This window comes from Amphiura filiformis, chromosome 15 (genome assembly GCF_039555335.1).
Source record: "Amphiura filiformis chromosome 15, Afil_fr2py, whole genome shotgun sequence".
NCBI classification, from domain to species: Eukaryota; Metazoa; Echinodermata; class Ophiuroidea; order Amphilepidida; family Amphiuridae; genus Amphiura; species Amphiura filiformis.
In genome coordinates, this window is record NC_092642.1 from 15,459,601 (window position 1) to 15,486,787 (window position 27,187).

The window sequence follows — 27,187 nt, forward strand, 5'->3', positions numbered from 1 at the left end:
ACCCGTAGCTTCATGATGTGAATAACTTTCACAATTCTCGTTCGAATTCAAAGGACAAGAAATAACAGAAAGAGAAACGACCAAACTATATAGAATAAATTGCGAGAAATAAATCAGAAATGTAGTGATTTGAATAAACCGATGACCCGGCCCGGTCTGAGGTCAGTGTCACCTTACATCAAGTCGTAGAGTAGTAGTGGAGTGTAAGCTCAGAGGAGCCCGGCCCGGTAAGTTTACATTGGTTATTCAGTCAGTCACTGCTGGGTGACCAGAAGCACAGGCAATTATTATTGCTCAGCTGGTCTTTACTCTTGCTGCATGCATGGTTGCTAACTTTCTCTGAATCATCCCAGCAATAAACTTCATCGTGTTGTGCATGGAGTTAATTTCATAACATCTTGATTATCCTCTTGGTGATTTCTTGGAGACGAACAAAATGATGGAAGTGAAAATTAAAATATCTTACTGCACTTGCTACTAAATTGAAGTCGGTGGATAAATTGGTTGAGCAGTTGCAGCACATGCTATCGCGATTTGTTAGTTTTGTCACCTTGATTGTTTTCCGGAGATGGATTAAGGAATTGATTACGGCGTTTGATGAAAGTGTGAAGTGAAAATAGCGTATTTTCAAATTGTGGTGATGTCAACTTGACTCGGCTGTAGGCAGACGGTGAAGCCATTTATATCTCTTTTACAGGAGCAATGACGTTTGAGACGCACTTGCAACATCATTTCTGGAATTTTTCGTAGAAAATAACAAAGCTTTCATCGTATGTTAGCATTATCAATATTTATTCTGGTCTGTTGAAAACCATGTAAATATTCAGGGACGCGATATAAGTGGACTATTAATAGAACAATACATATTGGTAACTGTGTCTGGTGTTAAGGGCATGTGAAATATGTTGCACAAATACAAGGAGGCACAAAAAAAGCAGATATCATTGTATTATTTACTTGGAACGCTTGACAATGAATTTGTACTTGAATAACTGACATTTCATAAGGTTTTGGTCACATTCTCATCATCTCTGGTCAGGTATACAGCTGACTACAAGTACAAGAGCTTACACGCTTCGAGAATAAACTTGAATATAGTTCTTTCACTGGGTATGCTAAGTTCTTTTGTGATTAAGGACACGCCTGACTTATTTTTATGTTCCAGATGATTTCATGCAAGCGTAAATTGGATTTGGATACCAACTCTTTTGTTATTACAAGCCACTACCAATCAAATAGCTTTTCATCGTAACAGAAGATATCGGTCTATAATCCTATAGTTGATAAAACTGTATTTAGTTTGAAGTTGGAAGTTGTACTTTACTTGTAGTAGACCGTCGATAAACGTGTCAAATTATCTCTTAAACAAACTTGTAACAAAGGACATGTAATGGAACTTACAGACCTGCACCTGAACTGAAGAAGTTGCTTTCTGGACAATATTTTGTTTAAATGCATCTTGTGACAGGATCATAACACGATGTCAAAGCAACGTAATCGTAATACAGGGAGTAATATCTGCATCCCAGAATATAAGATAGCATTGTTAGGAAGTCTTGGAGTTGGCAAATCAGGTGAGTATATAATGGCCTCATTTCAGTGGCATAGTTCAATAACCTCAATTAAACATTCATACTGCAAAATTTGACCTCGAAGTTGCAGAGTATGAGTTTTCGTACCCAAATTTTCAAAGGTCATTCAATGAATGTACAAATGTATTGGAGTTACAGAACTGTGCCCTGATAGATGAGCATGCTGTGGATCTTATAGTGATATGAATTATTAGTTTGTTTGGAAACACTTCTTGTCTTTATTCGTTGTTGCACTTTTTATATCAACATATATGCATTTCTTTATGTATACCCAGCAAACACAAAAAAATGTTCTTAAAATGTTAATTTTTAACGTTTTAAGAATGTCGGGTTATATTAGTATACATGTATGAGATTTTTGGGCAAACATGTTTACAAAATACTTTCTCAACAGTGAAATTAATAACATTCTGTTAGAATGTTTTGTATCACGTTTACAAAAATGTTATATAAATGTTATTCAAGTTTTTATTTATAAAACTACTTTTCAATTTCAATACGACTGTAGTCATCATATGCAATACCCATCTCGTAGATGTGCATTATTTATAAATATATTGATTGTAGGCCTATTGTGTTGGACCCCATACCGTCAAAACTCTTGTCAAACATGAACATTGTACCGGTAATTGTTCATAAACATTGTGTATGTACTTTTATTGAATGAATGCATTCTTGTAGTTCTCTGTTTACCACTCTATTTTTTAAATAAAGTATCTACTATTCCCATCGCATGGCAATTCAATCAATTTTGCCCTGCAATTATGAATTAAACCTATATGGCTGAGGACAAGGTTATGATTTAATTGGAATGTCTTGTCATTGTCACAAATTACAAAAAAAAATCATACTTGATGTTAATGTACTAGATATGTAACTCTGTACAATGATTGCATTCTTCTTGGTTGCCACTCTATATCTATAATAATTAATATTTTATATAGGCATGACAATTCAATCACTTTTGCCCTTCAATTAACATGATTAATTTAATTAAACCTATATAGCTGAGGACAAGGTTTTGATTTAATTAGAATGTCTTGTCATTGCACACAAATTACAAGAAATTACATTGATATGTTTACATGTCATGGTTATATTATACTTACTAATTACTATATTTACAGACAGTGACCCAGAGCATTTTAATTATCGATCAATATTTTGCCAATAACGAACATTATGATCGATCAATATTGTATCAATAATCAATAATGAACATGGGGTGAACGTATTTGGAAGACAAACTCTTTTGTTATTTCATTTTACCAAACAAAGACCTGTTAGAGTCGCTGGTACCCCAGCAAACACAAAAACATTTTTCAACGTTTTTCTTGTTGGTCCAATTTTGATCAAAACGTTTTTATAATAATAACATTAAACATGTCGGGTTATATTAATGGTGATAAAACGTTTTTAAAAAGTTTTATATGAAAAACACTACAAGAGAATTTTAATAATACGTTGTCAATATCGTTGTAAACTATCCTTTTTGACAACTAGGCCTACTTTTGCAAAATGTTTTCGAAACAGCCCGAAGGGTCATTGCCCCAAAAGGGTTGAAGTTAGGTTTGTGGTGTGGGATAGTCAGATTATGGTTAGGGTATAAAGTGTTTGATTAGGTTTTGAGTTAGGGTAAGGAAGGATATAGGGCTTTTGAGGTTAGGATAGGGTTAGGATGAAGTGTATGGTATAGGGTAATAGGTTAAGGGTTTGGATTTACATGTAGTTTTCGGACTATCAACCTGTAACCAATATTTTGTCAACACTTGAACAATATTGTGTCCGAATATTTTGCAGCAAGTTTTCATAAATGGTTTTGAATGTTATTAAAACGTTTTATACCCTTTATGTACCCTTTATATGCCCTTTATACCGGCATTTTAAACGTTTTGCAATTGCTGGGAGCATTACTGGTCTATCACTTGACGTTCAGAGAATTGTCACATAAACAAAAACAAGCGCCGATAGCTTCCAATATAAATTCCAAAATACTGCCATGTTATGAAGCCTCTAGGCGCAAATAGCAATCTCCAAATAACCATGCACGTTTAAATGACAGGGTTGGCAAAAACACTCATTTGAGAATTTTACTCTTTGAATAAAGAGGAAAGTGTAAAAAGAGTTACATTCGCAATCATCTTGCAAAGTGAGTGAAAACTTCGCCTTTTTTCAATATTGTATCAATAAAATAATATAGATATTAGACATACCAAAACATTCACTATAATATAAAGTGCTACTTATTCATCATGTTGTTTTTGTTTGTTTTCTTGTTGGTGTAGTTGTTGTTGTTGTTGTTGATGCTCTTTTTGTTGTTTTTAGTTTATTACATGTATTTGTTGTTGTTGTTTGCAAAATCTGCAGTTTTCACGTAAAATTGACTTTGTTCAGGTTTTTTTTTTTGCAGCATCTTCGAGTAAAACGGCAATTATAGGCCGTTTTTAGAGTTTCAAGAGTTCCAAAAACACCTAAAAATGATCTATGCTGACTACTGTTTATCAGCACTAACATTCATTTTACTAAAGTATTAAAAACTTAAATTTAATATGAAAATTGAAATACGTGAAACAAATTAATATTTTATGCGACCTTAAGGGAACTGGAATGAGCGTTTATTGGGTTTCGACAGTATTTTTTATGGGCCATGAGAGCACCTCAGACGTATCGAATTGCATTCTGAATACGAAGCATGTCTTTCTGATATCAAATAATTTTCATTTTTTGACAATCACGACATAATACAATTTTTATGGCAAATTATAAAAATTGATATTTTTCAAATTTTTGATATATAACAGTCCTCGAAGTAAATTTTATAAATCTAATGATATATTCTTAAAGTGTATGTAGCTGGGAGGAAAAGCCGACGATCAATTGAAAATTTTGACCTTTCATATTAAAGATATGGATTTTTCCCAAAAAGACCTAATTTTTGTTTGGTGTTTGGGAAAAATCCATATCTTCGATACGAAAGGTCAACATTTTCAATTGATCGTCGGCTTTTCATCCCACCTACATACACTTTAAGTATAAATCATCAGATTTACAAAGTTTACTTCGAGTACTGTTAAATATCAAAAATACCAATTTTCAATGATTTGCCATAAAATGTGTATTACATTGCGAATTTCAAAAATCAAAATTATTTGATATCAGAAGGACATTCTTCGTATTCAGAATGCAATTCGATATGTCTGATGTGCTCTAATGTCCCACAATAAATACTGTCCAAACGTTCATACCCCAGCCCTTAAGGAAAAAGATTCAAATTTGGCTCGGGGAAAAACAGTTACTCATTCCAAAATATTATATAGCCTTAGTCGAGTTATATCAAAGTATTATAAGTTCATTGATTTTTATTTAAAAATCGGCAGAAAAAAATCGTGATTTCCGTTGTGATTTCCTTCGCCCATTCTGTTGCCATTGGAGAATGACTTTAGTGTTTTGATTTCTTTTAATAGGGGTGCCATTAGGGCTCAGGTCAAATCCAATCAACACAACCCCTGGCTAACTTTCACAGGAATTTACCCCTTATTGTCCCCTAGATGTGTAACTTCGCATCAAATCCTTTTTTACAAAGCTAAATTCCTGATTTCATTGTTGTTACAATTTAGATATTCAGTTCAACGTACCCGTGGGTTTTTATACCAGAGAAGATGTGGGAGAAAAATAATGACATCTTCACTGGTTACTCAAATTGCAAACACGATCGTCCTCCCAGTGGTATCAGATGGAACCATGACAGATATTCGGAAAGAGGACTTTATTGGTGATGTCCTCTCTGGAACCATTGTTGAAAATCTGGGTTTACAAAGATGAAATTGAACTTGATTATCAGTAACATAATAGACTTGTAATGGGATTCCTGGGCCTCCAAACTGACGAGGAGATGCCAGTGACGTAACCATGCATCAGGACTTATACTGGTGGAAAAGGGTCTAAGGGGGAAATCGGGGCAAGGCAAAAATAACTTTCAAAGGGGGAAACTTTGACAAAAATGGTCTAAATGGGCTAAAAAGTACAAAAAAGAAAACTAAGTCTTTTTAAATCAGCCAGCATCCCTCATCATGGGAACAAGACTTCTCATATGGGGTATACTTTTACTAATAGCTGTCCAGTATGTGAGACCTTAAAAGGTTCTTCAAAGAAGAGAAAGAACCATTTCAGACCTGAAAAGGGTGCTGGAAAGTTCAGAAAGAACCATTTTAGACCTGAAAAGGGTTCTGGAAAGACCAGAAAGAATTTTCAAGAACCCTTTTCTCGTGAGGGTTTTACATACAGGCGGGCATACAGGACAGCAAAGAACACTTTTCTAAGAGTAGCTGCTCCCGTGCCCATCCCGATTTCGCCACGAGTTACAATTGCCAGCAATTCAAAACTAAAAGGTATCTTTCATTGAGATTTGATATACAAATTGATCATGTTGATGAGAAAAGTCAGCAAAACTTGCTGGAAAAATTGAAATGATTGAGGTGTCGTCACTTTCGTGATACAAAATAATGGCTCGCTTTTTTGCTAAGAAAACAGGAGGCATAAATTATAAAGTAGTTTAAAATAGTCTTTAAATTTTTAAGTCAAATTATCACAAATTTCTTTTTACAGAGAATAAACTTGAAGGTTAACATAACGTATACAAGTAGGCCTACTCTAAAATGGTTTGATTTATATAGAGCAAACATGAAGGTTAACACTCTAAAATGGTTTGATATAACTTAAAATTGGTATACATTGTAGGCCTATATCATTTTTGTGAAGTTAGGCTAATTATATAAATTTCTTTATTATTGTAGAGAGTAAACTGGAAGGTTAGCACTAAGTTGAAACCGCCACTGGCAAACTTGCACCATTTTCACAACCATTTTGGTCATTGATGCAAGGGCCTCTGTAAATCATGATAATACTTGTGTCTATTGGCCGTGACCGTGAATTTTCTCCTGAACTAATAATAGCATGCGTGAGTTATTTCTAGCTCAAAGCTTTCTCCTATACACCCTGCTGATTTTCCTTCAAGTCTCAAATAAATGACTTGTTGACGAGGAGAAACTTGAGAAAGGTTCTATATCGGGATTCAGAGAATATGATGCAGTCTATACAGTTATTACTAGGCATTTTCAGTACAGGTACATGTACGGCAATTCACAGTCATACCGGATCACCTTATACCGTAGATTTTCGTCTATAAGCATATGCCTCTAAGGTTTCTTTTTAACGAAGAGACAAACCGCATACGCCCTCAAAAATACATTACAATAGATTGGTCTTACAAAAATACATGTTTGTACAGCCGCCTGTATCAGTAATATAGTTGCTGAAACTCAAATAATGTTTTTTTGTTGAGGGTTTTTGCCTTTCGCCTCTTTTGTCAACAAAAGTACATGTATATGCTTCTATGGTATTCTACGGTATATATTTTGCTCTTATCTGACTTGGGCTATCATATATTTTGACGTGATATTATACTCGATGTTGAAATTTTAAATTATAATCTTGAGTAACAATTATTCCAATGTTATATAGACCCTGTATGTATAAATCATGTGACAAAAATTACTTAGATGCACACAAATAATTGAAATAAATCTCTCTGTAAACATTCTCCCCTCACCAAGTTTATACCAGGCTTACATTTCATTATACCCCTAAACATTATGATATACGATACGTCGAATATAGCACGCAAGCAAGAACATGAATCATGCATATGTTGTAAAAGTTTATTTTTTCATTATAATAATAACCATGATACTTTTGCTCTTTGATCCTGTCTGATCAATTTTTGGGTTATGATTTTACACGAAATTAGGGTTAGGGTTGGTTTAGGGTTAGGATTAGGGTTAGGGTTAGGGTTAGGATTAGGGTAGTAGGGTTAGGATTACGGTTATGATCAGGGTTAGGGTTAGGATTAGGGTTAGGATTAGGGTTAGGGTTAGGATTAGCTTACACGAAATAATTACATGAAGGATCGACCAATTTCTGACACGATGGAAGAACATTTTGTTTAACATCTATCGAAATGAAAACTTATTTGAAACTGTTTTAAATTTAAAGTATTTTTCCCAAATCCAGGAAAATCGAGTTCAGAAATTATGTTAAATAAAATTATAAAGTAAACGCATCCCAAAAAGAAAGTATCCAGTTTGATTTTCGTCCATAAGTCAAAGATGTGGTCTTAAATCAAGACCTACCAAAAGTATGTTACAGATCAATTTAGTCCGCAGAGTTTGATACCCCATTTGTCCAAATTGATGCAGAATTGATGACACAACGACCTTTTAAATGTAATCCCTTCAATTTCAAAAGTTGCAGTAAATTCCTATTGATTTGGTACTGCTACTCAATATGGACAGCGATAAAGCAAGGCCAGAGCGCATCAGAAGTCTCGCTGAGAGCATGGGCCGCAGATGTCTGGCAATCATTGATGCAGCAGGAGGACATACCAGATATGGACTGTGAAGAGTGAAGGGTAAAACATTGAGGAAGGTGTAGTGGAGTCAAACAGCATTAGACTGTCTCTGTTATTGTGTACCTTTGTGAAGAATCTTGAGAAGCAGGAAAATAACATTAATAGGAATTACTGCAACTTTAAAAATTAAAGTGACTACATTTAAAAGATCACTGTGTCATCAGTTCTGCATCGATTTGGACAAATGAGGTATCAAACTGTGCAGAATACATTCATCTGTAACATACTTTTGGTAGGTCTTGATTTAAAACCCTCTTCTTTGATTTATGGATAAAAATCAAACTGGATACTTTCTTTTTGGGATGCGTTTACTACTAGGGTTGTACTGAGGTTAGGGGCAGACATGAGAGACGTGACATTATAATATTATTACAAAAGATAGAAACAATTTGTGAAAATCTCGATTAAATTAACATGCACAATGAGATTATTGCCAGCAAGGCCACAATAAATAAATAAATAAATAAATAAATAAATAAATAAATAAATAAATAAATAAATAAATAAATAAATAAATAAATAAATAAATAAATAAATAAATAAATAAATAAATAAATAAATAAATAAATAAAAGGCCACAATAAATAAATAAATAAATAAATAAATAGGGCTAATCTGACAATGCGCAGATTGACCATAACGGGACCAATATCAAGTGCCAATTTGTGTGTGGGGGGCACGTTCTGAATTTGGCAATGCGTAAATTGCCAACTGTAGTCTGCTTAGCAAAAATCGACGCTATCACCTCATTCAGTTTTCTTGTAACAACCAAATTAATCGGAGAGAATTTTTTATCAATAATGAAATAAGGTGACCTAAAATTGAACTTGGCCTTGATCAATGACGTCGCTTCAAGAATTTTAAGATTAAGTCTTATTATTGACCGTATATACACCACTTGTCCATGTGTCAATTAAAATACTATACATCCATATAATGGATGATAATCTTGATTTGGCTGACAGTAATTGATGCCTTGTTTTTACTCCAAAATCTGTAATCCGTGCACGAAACAAATCACTAAGGCTTGAAAGCTGAGATCGTAATGCCTGATTTAATTAGAAATGTTACAATGGAAATTACAAATTCCTTTGGTTAAAGAGCCAGGACAGTTCACTTTATTACAAGGAGAAATAGGGCAGATATCTTTGTCTTAATTGTGCTAATTAAGGTCAAAATTGTCACGTTTTTCGTTAAAAAGTATGTAATAACCATGATAACAGAATATTAAAATGTGAATAAAAACGTTTTTATCGATTTAAATTGTTTCATAAATCATTTGCAACCACGAAACTCCAGGAGATGTAGGCTATTCATGTATAAATCCGATCTCTTTTTGTCTTTGCCAAAATCTTAAAATGACCAAAATAAGACAACAGTCCTCGTCACCAGTCACAGAAATTATATATAGGTAACCGAACATTTCTTTACATACATTAGGGTCAAATTGAGATCACGACTCTTGATGAATGGTTCAACATTGTTCAAGAAACGGACCTTTTAAAATGAGAACGGACCTTTTAAATGAGATTGTTAATTGATATGTGCCTATTTTTATCAAAAGACATCTTGTTTCCCACTCTACCGCTATCTGATACATGGTACACACGCAGGCATTGATATAGACATTCCAAAACGCCCAATTCTAAAGCCTAGGACTATCTCTGGATTACTGTCCTATATGATCAAGTTTTTTGTAATAATCCATCTGGCGACGCGACGTCAGATCTCATTGCCCTTGCTCTTTTACAAATCATGGTATATTATGATTATTAAGAATATTTTAAATGCTTATAATTATGAGAAAGAAGCCAGGGGGCTATCAACGTTGGAATTTCGACGTTAAAATTAGGTTGAGGATTTGCAAATTGACATCAACGCTGATACAACGTTGACATTTCAACCAACCTATAGGTTTAAATCAGGTTAGGGTGAACTTCGACGTTGTTTCAACGTTAAAACAACGTTGAAATCACAACCTGTGCCAACTGAGAATGAGATGTTAGCTCATAATTGAATACCTGAGTGGAAGAAGGGCCCAACTCCATCAAATCTGAATAGACAGAATGTTTTCGTCTTCAGGGGACCTTATACATGAACATATAATATTATATACATTCGAAATTATATGTGATGTTTCCATGGCAACGGTACAGGTCTTAATACGAGCTGGAGTTGGGCCCTTCTTCCAATAATAAGTAATATACTAGCACCAGTTCCGTAAGCAGATGTGTTATAAATAGCTACAGAAATTTGGTATTATCCATTATTTGCACAAGTAGAAGCATGTAATATGTTAGCAAGAAAGTTTATTGCAGATTTCATGGATGAACAAAATTCCTCTTTAACCAAATATTTGTGGAAGAAGGGCCCAACTCCATGGAGTTGGGCCTTTCTTCCATGAAAACCATGAATAGGTGTACGTGGAAGACTATTTAGAGAGTGGATTTTGACTCATCTTTCACACACAAGGAAGAACAGTCTGCTGGCAACAAAATGCTGGGTCTAACTCATTTTTTTTTAAATGGAGTTGGGCCCTTCTTCCACTCAGGTATTCAATTGCAAATAACGGTAAAATTCAACTTTGAATCCTGAATAGAAAATTTAACGTTATATTATCTGTGATTCAGTCCCGGGATTCAGTAGTAACGAACAATTCAATAACAACGTAGTTTTTCCATTTCCCGGCTTGCCACGGAGAATCATAAACAAAGCACCATCACGATTAATTCTCAGTTTTGATGCTGATGATGAGGAGGAGGAGCCAGGAGGATGGGAGGAGGAGGAGGGTGGAGATGGTGGCGACGTCGACATCGCCACCATCTTCACTTTCATTATCCTTTTCCATCCCCCCTCCTCCTGATCATCAGCAACAACAACAACAAGAAATGTCTTTAAAAAAGACAATGCCTCCAAGATACCAGTGGGCACCTTTTGTTATTAGTTAAGGAGACACTTATAATGCTAGCTTTAAGGTAACGCTATTGGATATAATAAATAATAATAATAATAAAAGGGGATTTTAAAGCGCCTAATACATAGATTTTTGTCTGATTGAAATATGTGAGTCCATTCTCTCCTGATTACAAGACTGAAATTTTTATTTTAATCGGATATTCGGTTACCAAAATATATGGCCTGTCAAAATGGCGCGAAACCAAGAAGTTGCCAACAAATTTCTTTTATTTTGATATGCAATGATGTCAGGTAGGCCTTATTTTCTAATTATATATGCAAGAATTGTACAAAGTAGAATGTTCAGATCGGCTACAAAATAAGATATAAAACCCATGAATGCCTTTTTCCATGCAAATTTCCATTTGCATAATTAATTAGGGCCCTAATCAACTTTTCTAATAAGTGGCCCACATTAATTATGCAAATTGAAATTTGCCAAAACGCAACCGTAATTTTGTAGTAGGTCTACAGTGTGTGTTCTACCCATGTACCATGCCTCGGTAGGCCTACTATAGCTCTTTTAATTGTATCTGAAATCTTTACTTTGCATAATTCATACATGTAATTAGAAAATCATCTGGCAACTGGACTTGTCAAAATATAGAAAATAAAAAGAAAGTTGTTGCCAATTTTTTGTTTTGGGTTCGCACCATTTTGACAGGCCATATCTCAAGAACCGAATGTAATCTACAGGGCATAAGCTTTAACATATTATTTAAATAGAAAGAAAATCTAAATTTGTGCATTAGCCAATAGGGCCACGGTCACCTAAAGCCATCTTGCAATCTTGCAGATAATTCTGATGTATGAAATAAGACCTTCAAACTTTCAGATATGAAGAGTTCCAGATGCAGGCAGCCGTTTCTGTTTTTTAATGCATATATGCCTAAGTTGTATCAAGAGTCATTTCTCGTGGATTTTTTGACTGAAAATTACGATTGTAACGTTTCAGATTTTTTTAATGCTTGTTTATTATATTTTGTATTCAGGACTAAAATAATATTAATATTATTATATTTAGGGGGGTCGTTTTATAGGTCATTACTCTTTTGTATGTGTAATTGAATAAAAAATCAAAAACATTATTGTTTTGTTTTGTTTCCTTCATTTGTGCTTTGTCTTGCATCGAAAGGGCCAATATCAACACCTTGTTTGTAAGAAGTATTGTGTGGGGAAGATGATTCTTGCATTTTATTTTTATTTTTATCTTAACAAACAAAAAGCAAATTTCTCAGTCAAAGTCTTGAAACGGTCATGGGTATGCATGCAAAAATATTGCAACAGTACTCAGTAGAACATAAAACACAACCACGCATGGGAATTGGGGAAGCAAATACTTTAAAACGAATTATTCCGAATTATATCAACGCAATAAAATTGCAATACTTTAGTACATGTATTTGAACAGCAATGCCCGGGCAGCAATGAAGCCGGCCATAGGCGCGGCTAGGCGTATCATACCATACATTGCAGTTCAAATGCATCGGATCATGATTGTGGCCTAGTCGAGCCTAGCATGCATGCCAGTCGGTCTGCTGACTCGCCGTGGCACAAAAATACCTCCAATTTTGCACAAAACAATCCATGATGTCAAATTATCACATCCAAAGTGTCGCCATGAACGTCAGCTTCAACTTCTCCAGCCAAAGTTTTTGCATTAATAATCAGGTTTCATGTAATCATGAAATTAAACCTTGTTTGAGGTGTATTCCCATTGCCACAGCATAACGGTTTTCCAACTTGTCTTCAACGATAAAGCTGCTGATCACACCGAAGGCATTGAGGTGGTGTGGCTGCTGATGAGCGCTGAGGTACAACCTATAATTAAAGACCGAATTAAAAAAGACTAGCTTGCGTCTGACGTCATGACAAAGGCGCGCCGTGATTGGTTGCTGTGTGCTGCAGGTCTGGTTTACAGGACGGCATACGCAAGCTAGTCTTTTTTAATTCGGTCTTCAATTATACAACATATGAGTTTGAAAATATTCTAATGCATAATTCATTAACTTGATAGACCCACGCCATTGGCGCCACGTGCTAGGCGTTTCTAGAATCCCTATAGAATAAGATTAATTTTAATGCTAATTTATTGCACATGCTGAGGAAGCGTGATTACCTTTTGAACATTCGGAAATGGCGATAGGCGAATTTATGTATGGCGCAAAGAGGTGGGGGATATATATTGGGCTCTCGATATTGGGCGGAAATTAGAGTACTTGTCAGAATATAAATTTGTACAATCGGCCTACATGCCGCGCAATGTGCGGCATTTTAGGTGTAAATTTCAAAGCATACTACCTCCTGCGGAGGCAGAAAAACAACGATAGCAGTCGTAGCGCAATCTTTGTCTTCGTCTTCGTCAGAGGACGAAAATTAAGACAATGGTTATAACAATAAGAAGAAACCAATGTGAGGTGGTGGAGGAGGAATTATTGGAGGACTGAAAGATGTTGCGGAAGGATCGAGTAGAATGAAATATTGAAGTTGTAGACATGGTAAAAGGGCTAGTTGATTTCAGTGTTACTCGATCCTACACATTATGACCCTGTTGATATCGTTAGTTATAGCCAATAACCATAGGTATTCCGTCTTGAGGACATCATGAGGACATGACCTCAATTACACCACATAACGCCAGGTAAACTGACCATAGATGATGATGGACTGGTCAGCCATCATGGCCATACATGTAGAGTGTATGTCACTTCATTTACCAAGCGGAAGTTTTCAATTTTGTACTTGAAGACATACACATCTGTATATATCACAATTCATGATATTGGTTTAAAAAATAATGTATGGTAGCGTCTTTCCGAGATGGATGAACTAAAACATGTCCGCACCCTGCGGTTAATTTTGTAGCATTTCTCTGAGATCGAGACAATGCCCACTAAAATATTATCCGTATCAGTTGGAGTTCATGGTGGTTTTTGTATGCCCAATATAATAAAATCATAATGCTCATTATTAATCCCGGGTTTAGATTTTAAAAAATTCCTTTTATTTGTACGACAGTAATAAGTTATCAAAAAGAACATTAAATTGAGATTTCGTTAATCTTATTTTGTGTGAAATATAAGTGATTACAGAGTCAAGATGAAACGACGTGCGGTTTGTGTTGTTCGCGATCCTTCTTATTGTTGTTTTTGTTTGTTTCCTTTGTTTTGTCTTTACATCTCCTCACCTCTTTATATAATAGGGGGCCTGTCCCACACAATCTATCATATTCATCACTTATTTTTCTCTTATTTTTTCACAGCGTTGACTGTCAAGTACATTACAAGAAGATTTATCAACGAATATGATCCTACATTAGGTAAGATATCAAATATCGGTCTAAATATTTTTCGATTTGGGTCAGGCATATTATTTGGCGTAATCATGCAAATTGGCATATTGGCTGATCTTAAAAGCTCTTAAATGCATCTTAGCTTAGCATTACCGGTATATCTTTTGGCTGTTTTTGCAGTTTAATGAATTTTATCAACATGATGTAAAATCCCAACTTTGATTTAACCTTTAATAATAAAAAATTCCTTTAAAAAGGAATGGGCGCCCAATGACAGCTTTGATTTGATGTGCTGAAATAGCTTGAAATATAATCTTTTTAATAAAAATGATAATAAAGCATAGCATGCAATTATTGGATTCTTGTAAAAGTAACATAACCTATATATCATGTCAGTCCAAAACATATTTCGCCAATTTGAACTTGCGACTCCTGATATTGCCATGACTGTAGTTGAACAGAGCAAAATTTGATCTCACTTTTATCTCTGTTCGAAGTTGTTCGCTGTTGTTCAATACAACATTTGAGTAGTAAACACGAGATGGGCTAATCATTTCGATTAAAACATTTCACTTTCGATTTCTGACTATAACTGGTTATGTATGATATCAGCTGGCGCAGTATGTGATCTCATTATAGTAACCATAAGGTGACCTGCCGTATAATTACCTTGTAATTGACCCGATGTAAGGACACGTTTACTCAAGGTGAAGGTATTGGTGAGGCCGACTATGCAACCCAAGATGCAAATGAAATACCGAGCGAGTGAATCTTTTCATCGAGATGTTCTTGTATAAACATACAACATTTACATTGCCCCCACTATGCACCCCCCCCCACCCCCCCTCCCCACCCACCATCATGACTTTACCCGCGATGTCGACATCGGTAGAGAGGAGGATAGTCCAAGAGTAATACACTTTTCCAGGATCGGGAGAGACACCCGGGGAGAGGCAGCTATAGCCTATAGGCACATGACCATTGACAAGAGCTTTACAATTGACTGTCATTTACGACAGCTTCCGATAAGATCGAATAAGCAATGGTCAGTTCGTGATTTAAGAATTTCCCCACCTTGATTTTCATATAGATACTGTCTATGATAGGCCTATAGACTAGAATAATTTTAGTTTTTGCAGTCACTTTCATGGTTCAGATAGGCTAGCACCCTTCCCTGACTTCCATACCCGGGCCGGGGGTTTCATAATAATTCATATTGTCGCGTGCCGGTAGGTGAAATGTTTATGAGAAGTGTGCGAGCAATCTCCATTTATCACTTGTGGCCATAAATCAGATATTGGGGGAGTTACGAAGAGGACAAGATTATGATGACACAGAATTTGTACTTAGGTCATAGCCTATATTGCAAAAGTAAACAGATCGGTGTGATATGACACCACAAATGAACAACAAAGTGATAAGGCTATTCATCATCATTTGTCGTCGTCATCGAAGGCGTTTTCGTTATCATCGTCGTCATCATCATCATCATCATCATCATCATCATCGTCGTCGTCGTCGTCATTTTCATCGTCATCATCGTCATTGTCAACATCATCATCATCATCATCTTCATCATCATGGCATCATCGAGCATAATCATTGCCGTCGTTTTGTCATCGTCATCATCATCGTCATCATCATCGTCAACCTTATCATTATCGTCGTCATCATCATCATCATCATCATTCAACAACAACCACAAAATCATCATTATCATCATTATCGTCACTATTTTGCATCGGTGCTCAAAAGGTAATGCATGCTGGAAAACTGACATTACAAGAGTGACTCAATTGCTATTGCTGTGCAGTTTTGTAATTTCTAGTTCTCGATGAGCCCGTAATAAAGGCGTAATCAGGCCTAATTAGGCTATACTTGTAATTAGGCTAATAATCTCGTTGCTTGCCGGGGTCATGTTCTCATCGGGCTCATCCTCTTTCTTGAGACATTGGAAGATTGGAACTATAGCTGTTCCTGAAGTTAAATTTTAAATATATTTTAAAATGATAGACTGATTATTTTGGACGCCATTGTACAACCATGTCCCAGGGTCTAGTATTTAAACTGAGCAAACATAAACAATACCAACTGTGATTATCTACATCTACATAGACAATGATAGAGAAAGAAACCGCCATGTACTTTATTAAGTCTTGAAAGGAAAACGGTTCAAGAAAACATTGTTTCATGAATGAATATTTTCGTTAATATTGTAATTGAATATTTTCGTTAATATTGTAATAATGATGCAATTCATGTTGTCATTCGACTCTACAGCAAAAATGTCAAATACTTGTTTGACAGTTTGAAATCCTCAAATTGACCATTGATATGAAGAATTAGGCGGTTGAACTTTCTTATATCTCAAGGAATCACTAAATAAATAACACAGATATAGGGTGTTTACTTTGTAGGTTTTCTTTTGTGCTGCAAATCAAATAAAGATTATATCAGCAAAACTGTATAAAATACGGCAAAATGTTCTGCAAACATTGAGCACGTAACATACCGTATTCAACAAATCTAAATTATTTAATATGAGAAGGACATTCCTCGCATTCAGATTGCAATTTGATGTGCTCTCAGGTCCTACAAAAGGGTGGCCGAACCCTTAAAAAAGTCAAGTGAATAAAAACACAACTGACTTTGTCCAAAATATTACATTTTTTTGTGACCCTATCTAAAGCTAAATTGCTAAACTCGTTATCCTAAATTCAAAGTTATCGATAAATTAATAACCTGTCAAGACCTTCATCAATTGTGTCTTATATAAATATAAGGCAGTATATTGGTTTCTGCCAGGGTCTATGTTTTCACCGTGTTTGCCGTTCTGCACCTGCAACATCATCTAACGGTAAAGTTGTGACTGAAGCATTGTTGAACAGTAAACCTTGCCTTTCGCCAAACTTGCGACAACATTAAGAATGTTTAGAATACAAATATTATTATTAACATTCGTAGCTATATATAGCCGTTTAAGATGGCAAAGACAAACGTCATAAGCAAATAGATCCAAAAGAGAATAATAGCATCAGAAAGCGCAATTTGAATGCATTCGATTGCAATCCATTTTTTTTTAAAGCGAAGAATCATAAAGCCATGACATCTGATTGCTATAATTAATAGCTTATATAATTTTATATCGTTTTCCATATACATTGATTATAATAATTTTTCGAAATATGGCGCACACAATAGGAGGGCAGTATTCAATCTGGGTAAAACCCGGCAAACTCAAAAGCCTTTACCCACGTACAGCGCCATCCAATTGTGTCCGCCATATCGCGAAAAGGCTAATCCATAATTTGGTTTTTGGCGATCCCTTCATGTAGGTCCTATCCCCTATCTATATAGTTCCTCACCTGATTGGTTTCTTAGCCACCGTACAAAACTTAAACGCGTTTAATTGAAGGGTATATAGAATTTATAGATGTCTCATTTAAGACAGAAAATACCGTCACGGTATGCAAATTAGGGTCAGGGGTTAGGGCTAGGATTAGGGTCAGGCCAGGTTATAACCTATAGGGGTTAAGGTTCGTTTCTGTCTTAAATGATACATTAAATGATACATTTACCAATTTTAATTGGTAAATGTATCATTTAAGACAGAAACGAAAAAGTCTTCTGCATTCCAAATAGGGGAAGGCCCGTGAAGGATGTGCCAAATCGCAAGACCCCTTTCTCTTCTAACCAGATTTTCAGAAAACACCCGTCGACCCTACCACAGAGTCCATGCAAAGATATCAAGAAACCCCAATTCAGTCGTTTTCAAATTAGGGCCAAATTCGCTTTGCCATAATACTATTTTGCGCCTTTTTATATAAATCTTTATAGATTTTGATATACGAGGAAAAAATCCCATCTATAAATGACAATATAATACATTGCATGTAATGATATCTATCATGTGCTACGAAACAGTAAAGTTCTAGAATGTTTTATTATCTAAAGCCATCGGAATTGACGTGGTAATATCACTCAGTCCATCTGAGGAGGAAGAGGAGGAGGCTGATATATAGGCACTGGGATCCACAACATGCTCATCTATAGGGCACAGTTTTTAACCCCAATACATGTGTACATTCATTGTATGACCTTTGAAAATTTGAGTACAAAAACTCATAATCTGCAACTTGAGGTCAAATTTTGCACTATGGTTGTTTTATTGAGGTTATTGAACTATGTCATTGGGATGAGGCCATTGTGGTCCATAGTGAGACACTTTGAGCTTGTCATAACAATATTTGATATCATAACCAGGATATTCCAACGTGACCTACTTATGGAAACACAACACGCCGCTCGCTATCACTCGCTCACGCAGTTTACACGTTTTAAAAGCTTTAGACTGGTCACTGATGACATGGGCTATTCCAGATGAAATCCGCACACCCCCTGTGGAAGACATGACCTTAATCTCCCACACCGGGAGTGCGAATTTCAAAAGAGGTTACCTGAATTGGTGACTCCGTTTGAAATTCACATTCCCTGTGTGGAAGATTAAGATCATGTCTGCCACAGGGGGTGTATGGATTTAAACTGAATAGCACAATTATTTGGAGCGTACATCAACTTGATGTTAAAACATGTCAGATAAAAAGTAGATGTGTATCGTTGGCAGCCTGAAATAGTTTGAAATGTCATAAAGCATGAAAAAGTAATTCAATTAAAAAGTGATCTTGATGTCAGCGTTTTAAAAATGACGATTATAATTAGCCTACAACGAGCTTTGTAAACCACTGCTTATTTACTGCGAATTACGGTACATGAAACTATAAACATTTCAAAAATACTGCTATAATTTGCTCAATATTTGTTTGAACGATGGATAGCCTCCAATGTTTTAGACAATTGGTAAAAATGTTTGGTTTTTTAGAAACTGTTTGTTTGCAATTTATTCGAAATCGACAATAAAACTTACAACTTATCTGTGAATCTAACCACAGTGTCAAAAGTTTAACTTCTGACTGTTGCTTTTAAAGTTCTATTTTGACAGTGTTTACATCTATAATCATATCAAATGTACGTGTAAGCTTGCCAATGCACTCAACATGCTCAATGTCATTACTACATTAGGTTTATTTGGACAACCTGTCATTCATCATGACGATCACACCAGGTTTTACGTAAAGTTATTGCAGTGTATTGTGACATTTAAACGGAGAATGTTGTATCATCAGTAGGCCTATGATGAATAGTTTCCAATGAATCTTCGATTCATGTCTTCGATTAAGGAAAGTTCTAATTGCCATACAAGATATTGTACGAAATTGGTATTCTTTTCACTCAATATCATAGGGCAAGGGCGCACAATTGGTTTGGCAAATACCACCCAGCATGCAAAAGATGCCAAAATGGTTTGACAATGGCGTAGCTAAATTGAAGACCGAATTAAAAAGACTACGGTAGTTTGCGTCTGACGTCAGGACAAAGGCGCAGCGTGATTGGATGCTGACCTGCGCAGTACGGCATTTTTGGTCTGGTTGACAGGACGTCATACACAAACTAGTCTTTTTGATTCGGTCTTTAATTATAAGGGTTGTGGCGTCCGGAGCAAAGATGCATGATGGCGCCCACACCCCTACCCCCATCTTGAAACAATTGCGCTCGGAGCGCGAGAAAATTTGCACAAACACCACTTTAATTAAATTTGGTTATTGAATTTCGGTCTTGACTTTCACCGCTTGGAGGAGGCGCAGAATCATGTTTTTTATCCACCATTATTTCGACGCCCCTCTAAATGTGGCGCCCTCGCTACACTGTGTTATTTGAGTCATGCCATCATTATAGCATAATGTATGGTATCGTACGTGCCTCCTAAAAGATATGAGAATTTACGACAACAACAGCTCGACTATAAAACTCGTCTACAAATTTCCCTGACAAGGGGAAGGTTGGAAAGTCAGGGAGAGAACCCCATCTTCTAACTAACATCGTTACTATCAGACGTACCTAACTAATGAAATTTATGTATATTTTACATTTGGCCACATAAAATTAATGTTTTGCTCGTGAGGTGTTTTTCTTTTCCAATGTAAGCTAATGTAAAATTAGCATTGTTAGTAGTTTTTGCAGAAAGTGAGGAGACCTTTTTTCCGTTAAAAAAAATAAGTGTGAGATTCTGACTGATTCTCTACAATCTACGGAAGTAACTAAGGGCCATGCGGTTCTTTTTGTAACTCAGGAAGTCAAGATCTTACAATCATGAATCCTGACTTCTTGTTTAGCCAGTTTGAGATAAGAAATAGTAAAGATAGTTAAAATAAAAAAAATAGTTAAGACAACTAAGGATCTCAAGAACTCATAAAATTTGTTCAATTTCACGGCGTCAGTGTTATTGTTACAAGCGCCATCATATAGGCCTACATATGCGCTTGTAACACAAGCTCTAAGTCACTAAGTAAGATCTCGAGATCCTAAATTCGTGACTTTAAATCAAGAAGTCACGATTTCGTGCGCTTGTGCGCGAGTTCGTGAGTTCTGACTTTAAGTCTCGAAAATTCGGATCTCGAGATAACAAAAAGTGGAGTGGGCTTTGAATTAAAATACTGACGCCGTGGAAATCGAACAGATTTCATGAGTTCTTGAGATCTTGAGTTGTAAAACTATTTCTTTATTTCAAACTGACTAAGTCAGGAACACAAGAAATTAGGACTCGTGATCACAAGATCTTGACTTCCCGAGTTTCAAAAAGAACCGCGTGGCCCTTAGTTGCTTCCGTAACAATCTACATCCTCGATTGCGCAAGTCATAAGGGTAACTTACTATTCGTGCTCGTATTTGTTTCTCTTCAAACTCAAGTTCATGATCAAGGTTTTGACAGCTTCAATGGGATGACCTAATCTTGATATCGTGTCATTTAAGTGTTGCCTTTAGTGGTCCATTGTTAGACGTGTGGTGGGTGGTAGAATATGCAACAACCTTAGGTTATACTATAGATATCTGAACCTACATGCATGATTTGCAAGTTGCATAAACATACGAGTCGTGTATCGTTTCTTGGCCTGCGTGGTTTGTCAAATCGTTACATGGCGTGTATTCTAAAGTTAATTTGACCTAATTTCACAAACCTTTTAAGTAATCAAAAATTTCATTTGTCCTATTTTGAAAACATTCCAAATCAATGTTAACCTTAAAAACCTGTTTTGTCAAAAAATGTCAAGTTGACTTAAATTGTTTTGTTAAATTCAACCCAACCGACTAACTTTGACATGTCTTTTGTTTTCTTTCAGAGGACACGTATACAAAGGAAGATGTAATAGATAACCTGACAGTAACAATTCGTATTATGGATACAGCTCATGAGGTATGTCATAAATGGTGTACCCCAAGGGTCCATGCGGGGTCCTAAATATGAGATGTGCATCATAAATTCATTTTAGCACGCATATTGATTCGATTGAACACTGTCGGTCTAAAAAATTACTCAATGTTGAGTAAAAAGGGAACAAAGCAACAAAATGAATTTGAGTATAATTTAATCAATATTGAGTTCCAGTGACTCACTTTTTTGCAATGTTCCCTTTTTACTCAACATTGAGTAATTTGTCATGGATGTTTTTATATCGAGTGAACACATGACGTTTTTTTTCCATAGCCTACCATCTCGACGCTGCAAAAATTTGGTCAAAATTGCCCAACTTTGGGCCAAATATCTATATAACATCCGGCAGTAGCTCATATCTCAAATTATGAAATATGCACCCATTTTGGCGATTTGTGCTCATTTTGCACAATGCCTATAGAGCTATCGTTAACAATAATGTTTCTGTGTCTGTTGTTTCAGGACGAGGAGAATTTAGAGCGCTACACACAATGGGCCGATGGTTTAGTTGTTATCTACAGTATTACCAGTAAAATAAGCTTTCAGAATGCCAAGAATCTACTCCAAGTTATATCCGAATTACAGAAGACAAGAGAGACGCACGATGCGCCTGTTATGTTAGTAGGAAATAAGAACGAAATGGAAAGATATAGGTAAGATTTCCGGTGAGATTGTTAAGGAAATACTGTCTTCTACCGAATTGGGCGCAACTCTAGTCTTATTACAAGACTGCCCTACCCCAACCCTAAACCCTCCTAAACTCCGTAAACGAGGACTGGACTCAAGTCCAGCTAGTTTCACCCTATTCGGTAATTGTACCAGATTTTGTTTCAAATTCAAATGTCTGTTGATGAAAAAAGTATTCGTTAGAAAATGGAAATGACTCGAAACAGATTGAATACCGAATACTTGTTGAAAGTATTCGACGTCGAATATGCAGTATGACTCGGTCTTAAGTTTTCTACTGAGTTTTGGGAGAATATTAAAGGCACAGTCAGTGATTTGCGCACTCAGAGGATCGTAAAAATCATCAAAATTCAGATTTTGGCACCTTTGTTAGTGTTCTAGATGTGCTAACATAGCCTGCTAGTGGTTAACGTGGCAGAGCCGTGTCTTAAAAGACAAAATAAGACATGTACATAAATCTGTAATTTTTGTAGAGAAATTAGCTATGCATTTGAACGGGGCTTCAATTTGGATAATATTGCAGCTTATTGTTGTTTCCTTGTTTTTTCATTTCAAAAGTAGCTAATGACAATTTTAGTGACATATCCTTCACTTTTTTAAGCAATTTAGACATAATTCTATTTTTTTACACTAAATTTCGGTGGGGTCACTGGGTGGGCCTTTAATAGCATACAGAAAAGGGGAACGAGCTCCAACAACCGTGTTTAACACTCAAATCCATTCTTGCTATCACTTTGTAAACATGTTTAGAAGTTATAAAAACATTATTATACATCATTCTATCCTATAGGGCATAATTCAATGCTCAATGCAGCCCATACAACTTGTAGATGGAACATTAACTGAGTATTGAGGCATTCAAACCTCAACCTTCAATCTTTCTGTCAATGCAATTGTACAACAAAATCAGTAATTGTTAAAATCACGCTCAAGATAATATAATTCCCCTTGTTATATTCCCTTAACTTGCCTATGGGACTCTCATGTGGTAATCGGAAGAAAAGGGGGAAAGGACATCCAAAGGTCAACCAAGAGGTGACCGATAGTTTAAATATTAATAGAAAAATGTTCGTTACCAAATTTAGATCCTACTAAATGTCACCTCTCGAGCGCCTTTGGTTACAGACCTTAGGGTAAAATAGCGCGAAAGGGTGATGAGATGATTAGAGGGTTTCTACGGTTACACCTGTATTATGTTATGTAGGCCTATGTTGGAGGTGTTTGGGAATTTTGCCTTTCCAATGTTTAAAGAAAGAATTGTCATCTAAACTTTTACCTATGTTTTTTGTAGTATTTATGGGCTGTGCAATAATTATTATCTGTCCCACCGGGGTGGACATATTCAAAATGACCTGCCAAAAATGCTCCCCCACCCTAGAACTGCCAAAAACATTGACCCTTCCCCTTCCTTCTGGGCCTGCCCCTCTAGGAGCTTCTAGGTCTGCCAAAAATTTGCAAACCTTAAATGTTCCGAAAATAAAAAGTTGCATATTAGGACGTTTCCCTGCTGCTTTCCTAGCTTATCCTAAGCCTTTATAGAGCGTTTTTTAAACAGTAAGGTCTATGGACCATTCGCATAATTGGCACTTTCCTGCCGTTGATGGGGTTAACGAAAATAACGAAAGTGAGGACAAGAAGGACGTGATATCGATGTTTACCCCATCAACGGTAGGAAAGTGCCAATTATAGGATTGGTATTATAGTAGAAAGGGTGCATGGTGGAATAGATGGTGCGAGAGGTAATTCTTTTCCTCAAATTCACAATATCATTTCGTTTCCTTCTTTTTTCGTTTCAGGCAAGTAAGCAAATTAGACGGCAGTTCATTAGCAGCCCAGTATGCATGCTCATTTCACGAGGTCTCAGCAGCCGGAGAATTTAAGGACGTTGAAAAGGTTTTCCGTGACACAGTCAGAGAAATTCGTCGTGAAGCTGAAAGACATATGCCATTAAAACCCTTGTTTATAAGTGAGGACAGTAAACCCGTACCACCATCACCGTCATCGCCAAAAGACAGGGACAGGTCGAAAAATACTGTACCAAAAACACCTCGTGTGCTGCCCAAAAGAACTGTCTCAAGTTTTAAGTTTTTCAATAAAAACTTCAAGATATTTTGAGGACAGACAGTACTTCTTTGGCATAATTGAAGACCGAATTAAAAAGACTAGTTTGCGTCTGACATCAGGATCAGGGCAAAGGCGTGGCATGATTGGTTGCTGATCTGCGCAGTACGACATTTTTGGTCTGGTTGACAGGATGTCATACGCAAACTAGTCTTTTTTAATTCGGTCTTCAATTATAGCCTTAGTGCAAGACATTTGAGTGCAAGGCAATTGGAAGAGAACATGATCTTGGACGTTTGGAGCTGGTGTTCACCGTTACGACGAGCAGGAAAACAGTGCATTGAGTGCAAGTTGGTTGTATACAAAATCAACAGTTTAGCAACATCTTGAAGGCGTATAAGATGGCAATATAAAGTAACGATCATAAAAGTGCAAGTTCCGAAATAGTTTGAATGGAATATGTACAAGACTTATTTGACCACGCTTTGACGATCAGAGAGAGAAAGCTTTTGTTTTCAGATTAATAATATAAGTTGTTATGTAGAATTTGGTGCAATTTTCATGTTATATTATGACATGTTACCATGGTAACTATAGATGAGTTGAAGTGTTACACGATTATACCGCAATTACCAGGGACTGGCGATTACATTCATTCAGGGTGCCCTCTGCAATCTCACACAAGGCAAAATAAGACCACATAAAACCTTTTCAAACCCCAACTTTCAAACCTTTGTTGTTTTAATTGTGTGATATTATGTATCTTGTAGATTGAACAAATTGTTGGTATTTTTGGCTTTGAAACCAAAGTTAATGCAAAAAATCAATTTCATAGACTATATAGGGTCTGATAGTTTTGATTTCAATCAAATGTAATCACATGCATGTCAACTCATCTACCGTAAAACCTCGTCTATAAGCATATAGTGTGTAAATATGCCACTACAATAGATTGGTCTTACAATAGTACTTGTTTGTATATGCTTGTATCGGTAATTAATTTGCTCAAACTCCATAATATTATGATTTTGTCGATGGATGGTGTCTGGATTAGCTTTCATTAAAAGCACTCTATATGCTTATAGGCGAGGTCTTACGGTATATCAAGCAATAATGAAACAACGTGCCTGATGACCAAAAGATGTGCCTGGTACTTCGTATGCTTTTATAACTTTAAGCATTTATGGCTTTGCATGAGCCAAAAATAATTTCACGGGCAATACCAAAAATAAGTTATAGAAATGTGGAAAGTTTTTGTAATCGACAACACCTCTATGAACACGATGTAAGGGTGTATTCATACATTGTGTTTGGGTCAGTGTCATTCGACTTTCAAAGGTAGCAATAGACTGTTGGCATTATCAACCGGGGGTACTCACTTATATAAGGTATACGGGGATGTGCTACTCTAATGGGTCGTTTATTTTGCAAAAATGCCTAAAGATGGGTCCCGATTTGAGATATTTTTCTTCAAAAACTGTCAAATCAGCATTTTTTAAGTAAAACCTCCCTAAATATCATGAGCAAGGGTACCCCCCAATTATCAATGGCGGTGAGAATTACATTTTCAGGATTACATTTATTTGCAAAAGTCACACTTGGGCTATAGATACAAACCTGAGTGTATTATTCTCAAGCTCTTAACTGCAATTTTTGCAAGACGAAATAAACATGATATTGGTAGGTTTAAACGGTTATACGGTACTGTGTTCCTATATCTTTACACCTAGAGCATGTAGAGACCAGTTTGGTTCATGCGAAATTCATGAGAAATAAAATAACGAATAATTATATTGTTATTTACATGATTTAAGGTTTCTTCCTCGTCGTTTTGTGTGATTCTTTTTAAATAAGATACAAAGAAATAAAAACTAATAGAATAACACCAATCATCATGTACATTTATATACGTAGAGATGTATAATAATAGAGAGTATTGGAATTAAATCGAATACTAAAAATTACTTTTTGCAACGACGTTGCGTCTGGAACCATCAGACTTCATCAGGCAACTGATCCGCTGGAGCCTGGACTGGGGATAGACGGCTAGGCATCGTCTTGATAAGTTTATAAAGTGGAGTCCCCCTTTCTTGTTAACTGATGAAGTCAGGTGGTTCCAGACGCAACGTCGTTGAAAAAAGTAAGTTCCAGTATTTAATTTAATTCCAAAACTATTAAATGGACCCGCTACTGGATTACTAAAAACATTCACTCAGATGTATATTAAAAATATACGTTGCAACATTTTTTTTTTTTATTTCACCTTCAAAATCTTAGATAGATGGTATGCAAAAATCACTTGAATCAAAGTGATCTTGCTTTTACTTGATGTCATGGGGTCTGAAAAGTGTGATTATGTGGAACGCTCGATGGACATGGTTTCCCATAAAGTTTAAAATGTCAAAACAGTTTTATTTTGACCCCACTGCTAAGTTTGACCTGATATCATGATGATAAGCTTACTTCCCTGAAGCAAAATTATATATTGATATTGAAAATTATGACAAAATAATATCTTTACCCTAGCGTGACCTGGGCCTTTGCAATAATCATTTTAAAATACGTGATCAAGCACATTATGCACCCTTAGAAAAAAAGCGGTTCTTGTTTGCCCTGTTAAACCCTTAAACCCTCTAGAGAAAAGGGATCTCCAAATTAAAGGAATCCCAAAATGGTTCTTTCTGGCTTTACAGAACCTTTTGTGGGTGTGGAATACAAGCTAATACAGTTCGCACATGCAGCTCAAGTTGCATGGTATGGTACTCTTTCTACCATGAAAATTAGATTTAACAACATGAAAGTGAAAG

The 27,187-nt window shown here is 35.9% G+C and overlaps 1 protein-coding gene across 1 annotated transcript; it reads left to right on the forward strand.

Annotated features, from left to right (window-relative positions):
* Window positions 1-278: 278 nt before the first annotated feature.
* Window positions 279-26,188, forward strand: LOC140171296 (ras-like protein family member 12). The gene is made up of 5 exons (XM_072194526.1): window positions 279-1,574; window positions 14,276-14,332; window positions 21,541-21,614; window positions 22,095-22,285; window positions 24,116-26,188. The coding sequence occupies exons 1-5, from the start codon at window positions 1,481-1,483 to the stop codon at window positions 24,432-24,434; spliced, it is 735 nt and encodes a 244-aa protein (XP_072050627.1). The 5' UTR covers window positions 279-1,480; the 3' UTR covers window positions 24,435-26,188.
* Window positions 26,189-27,187: the final 999 nt, after the last annotated feature.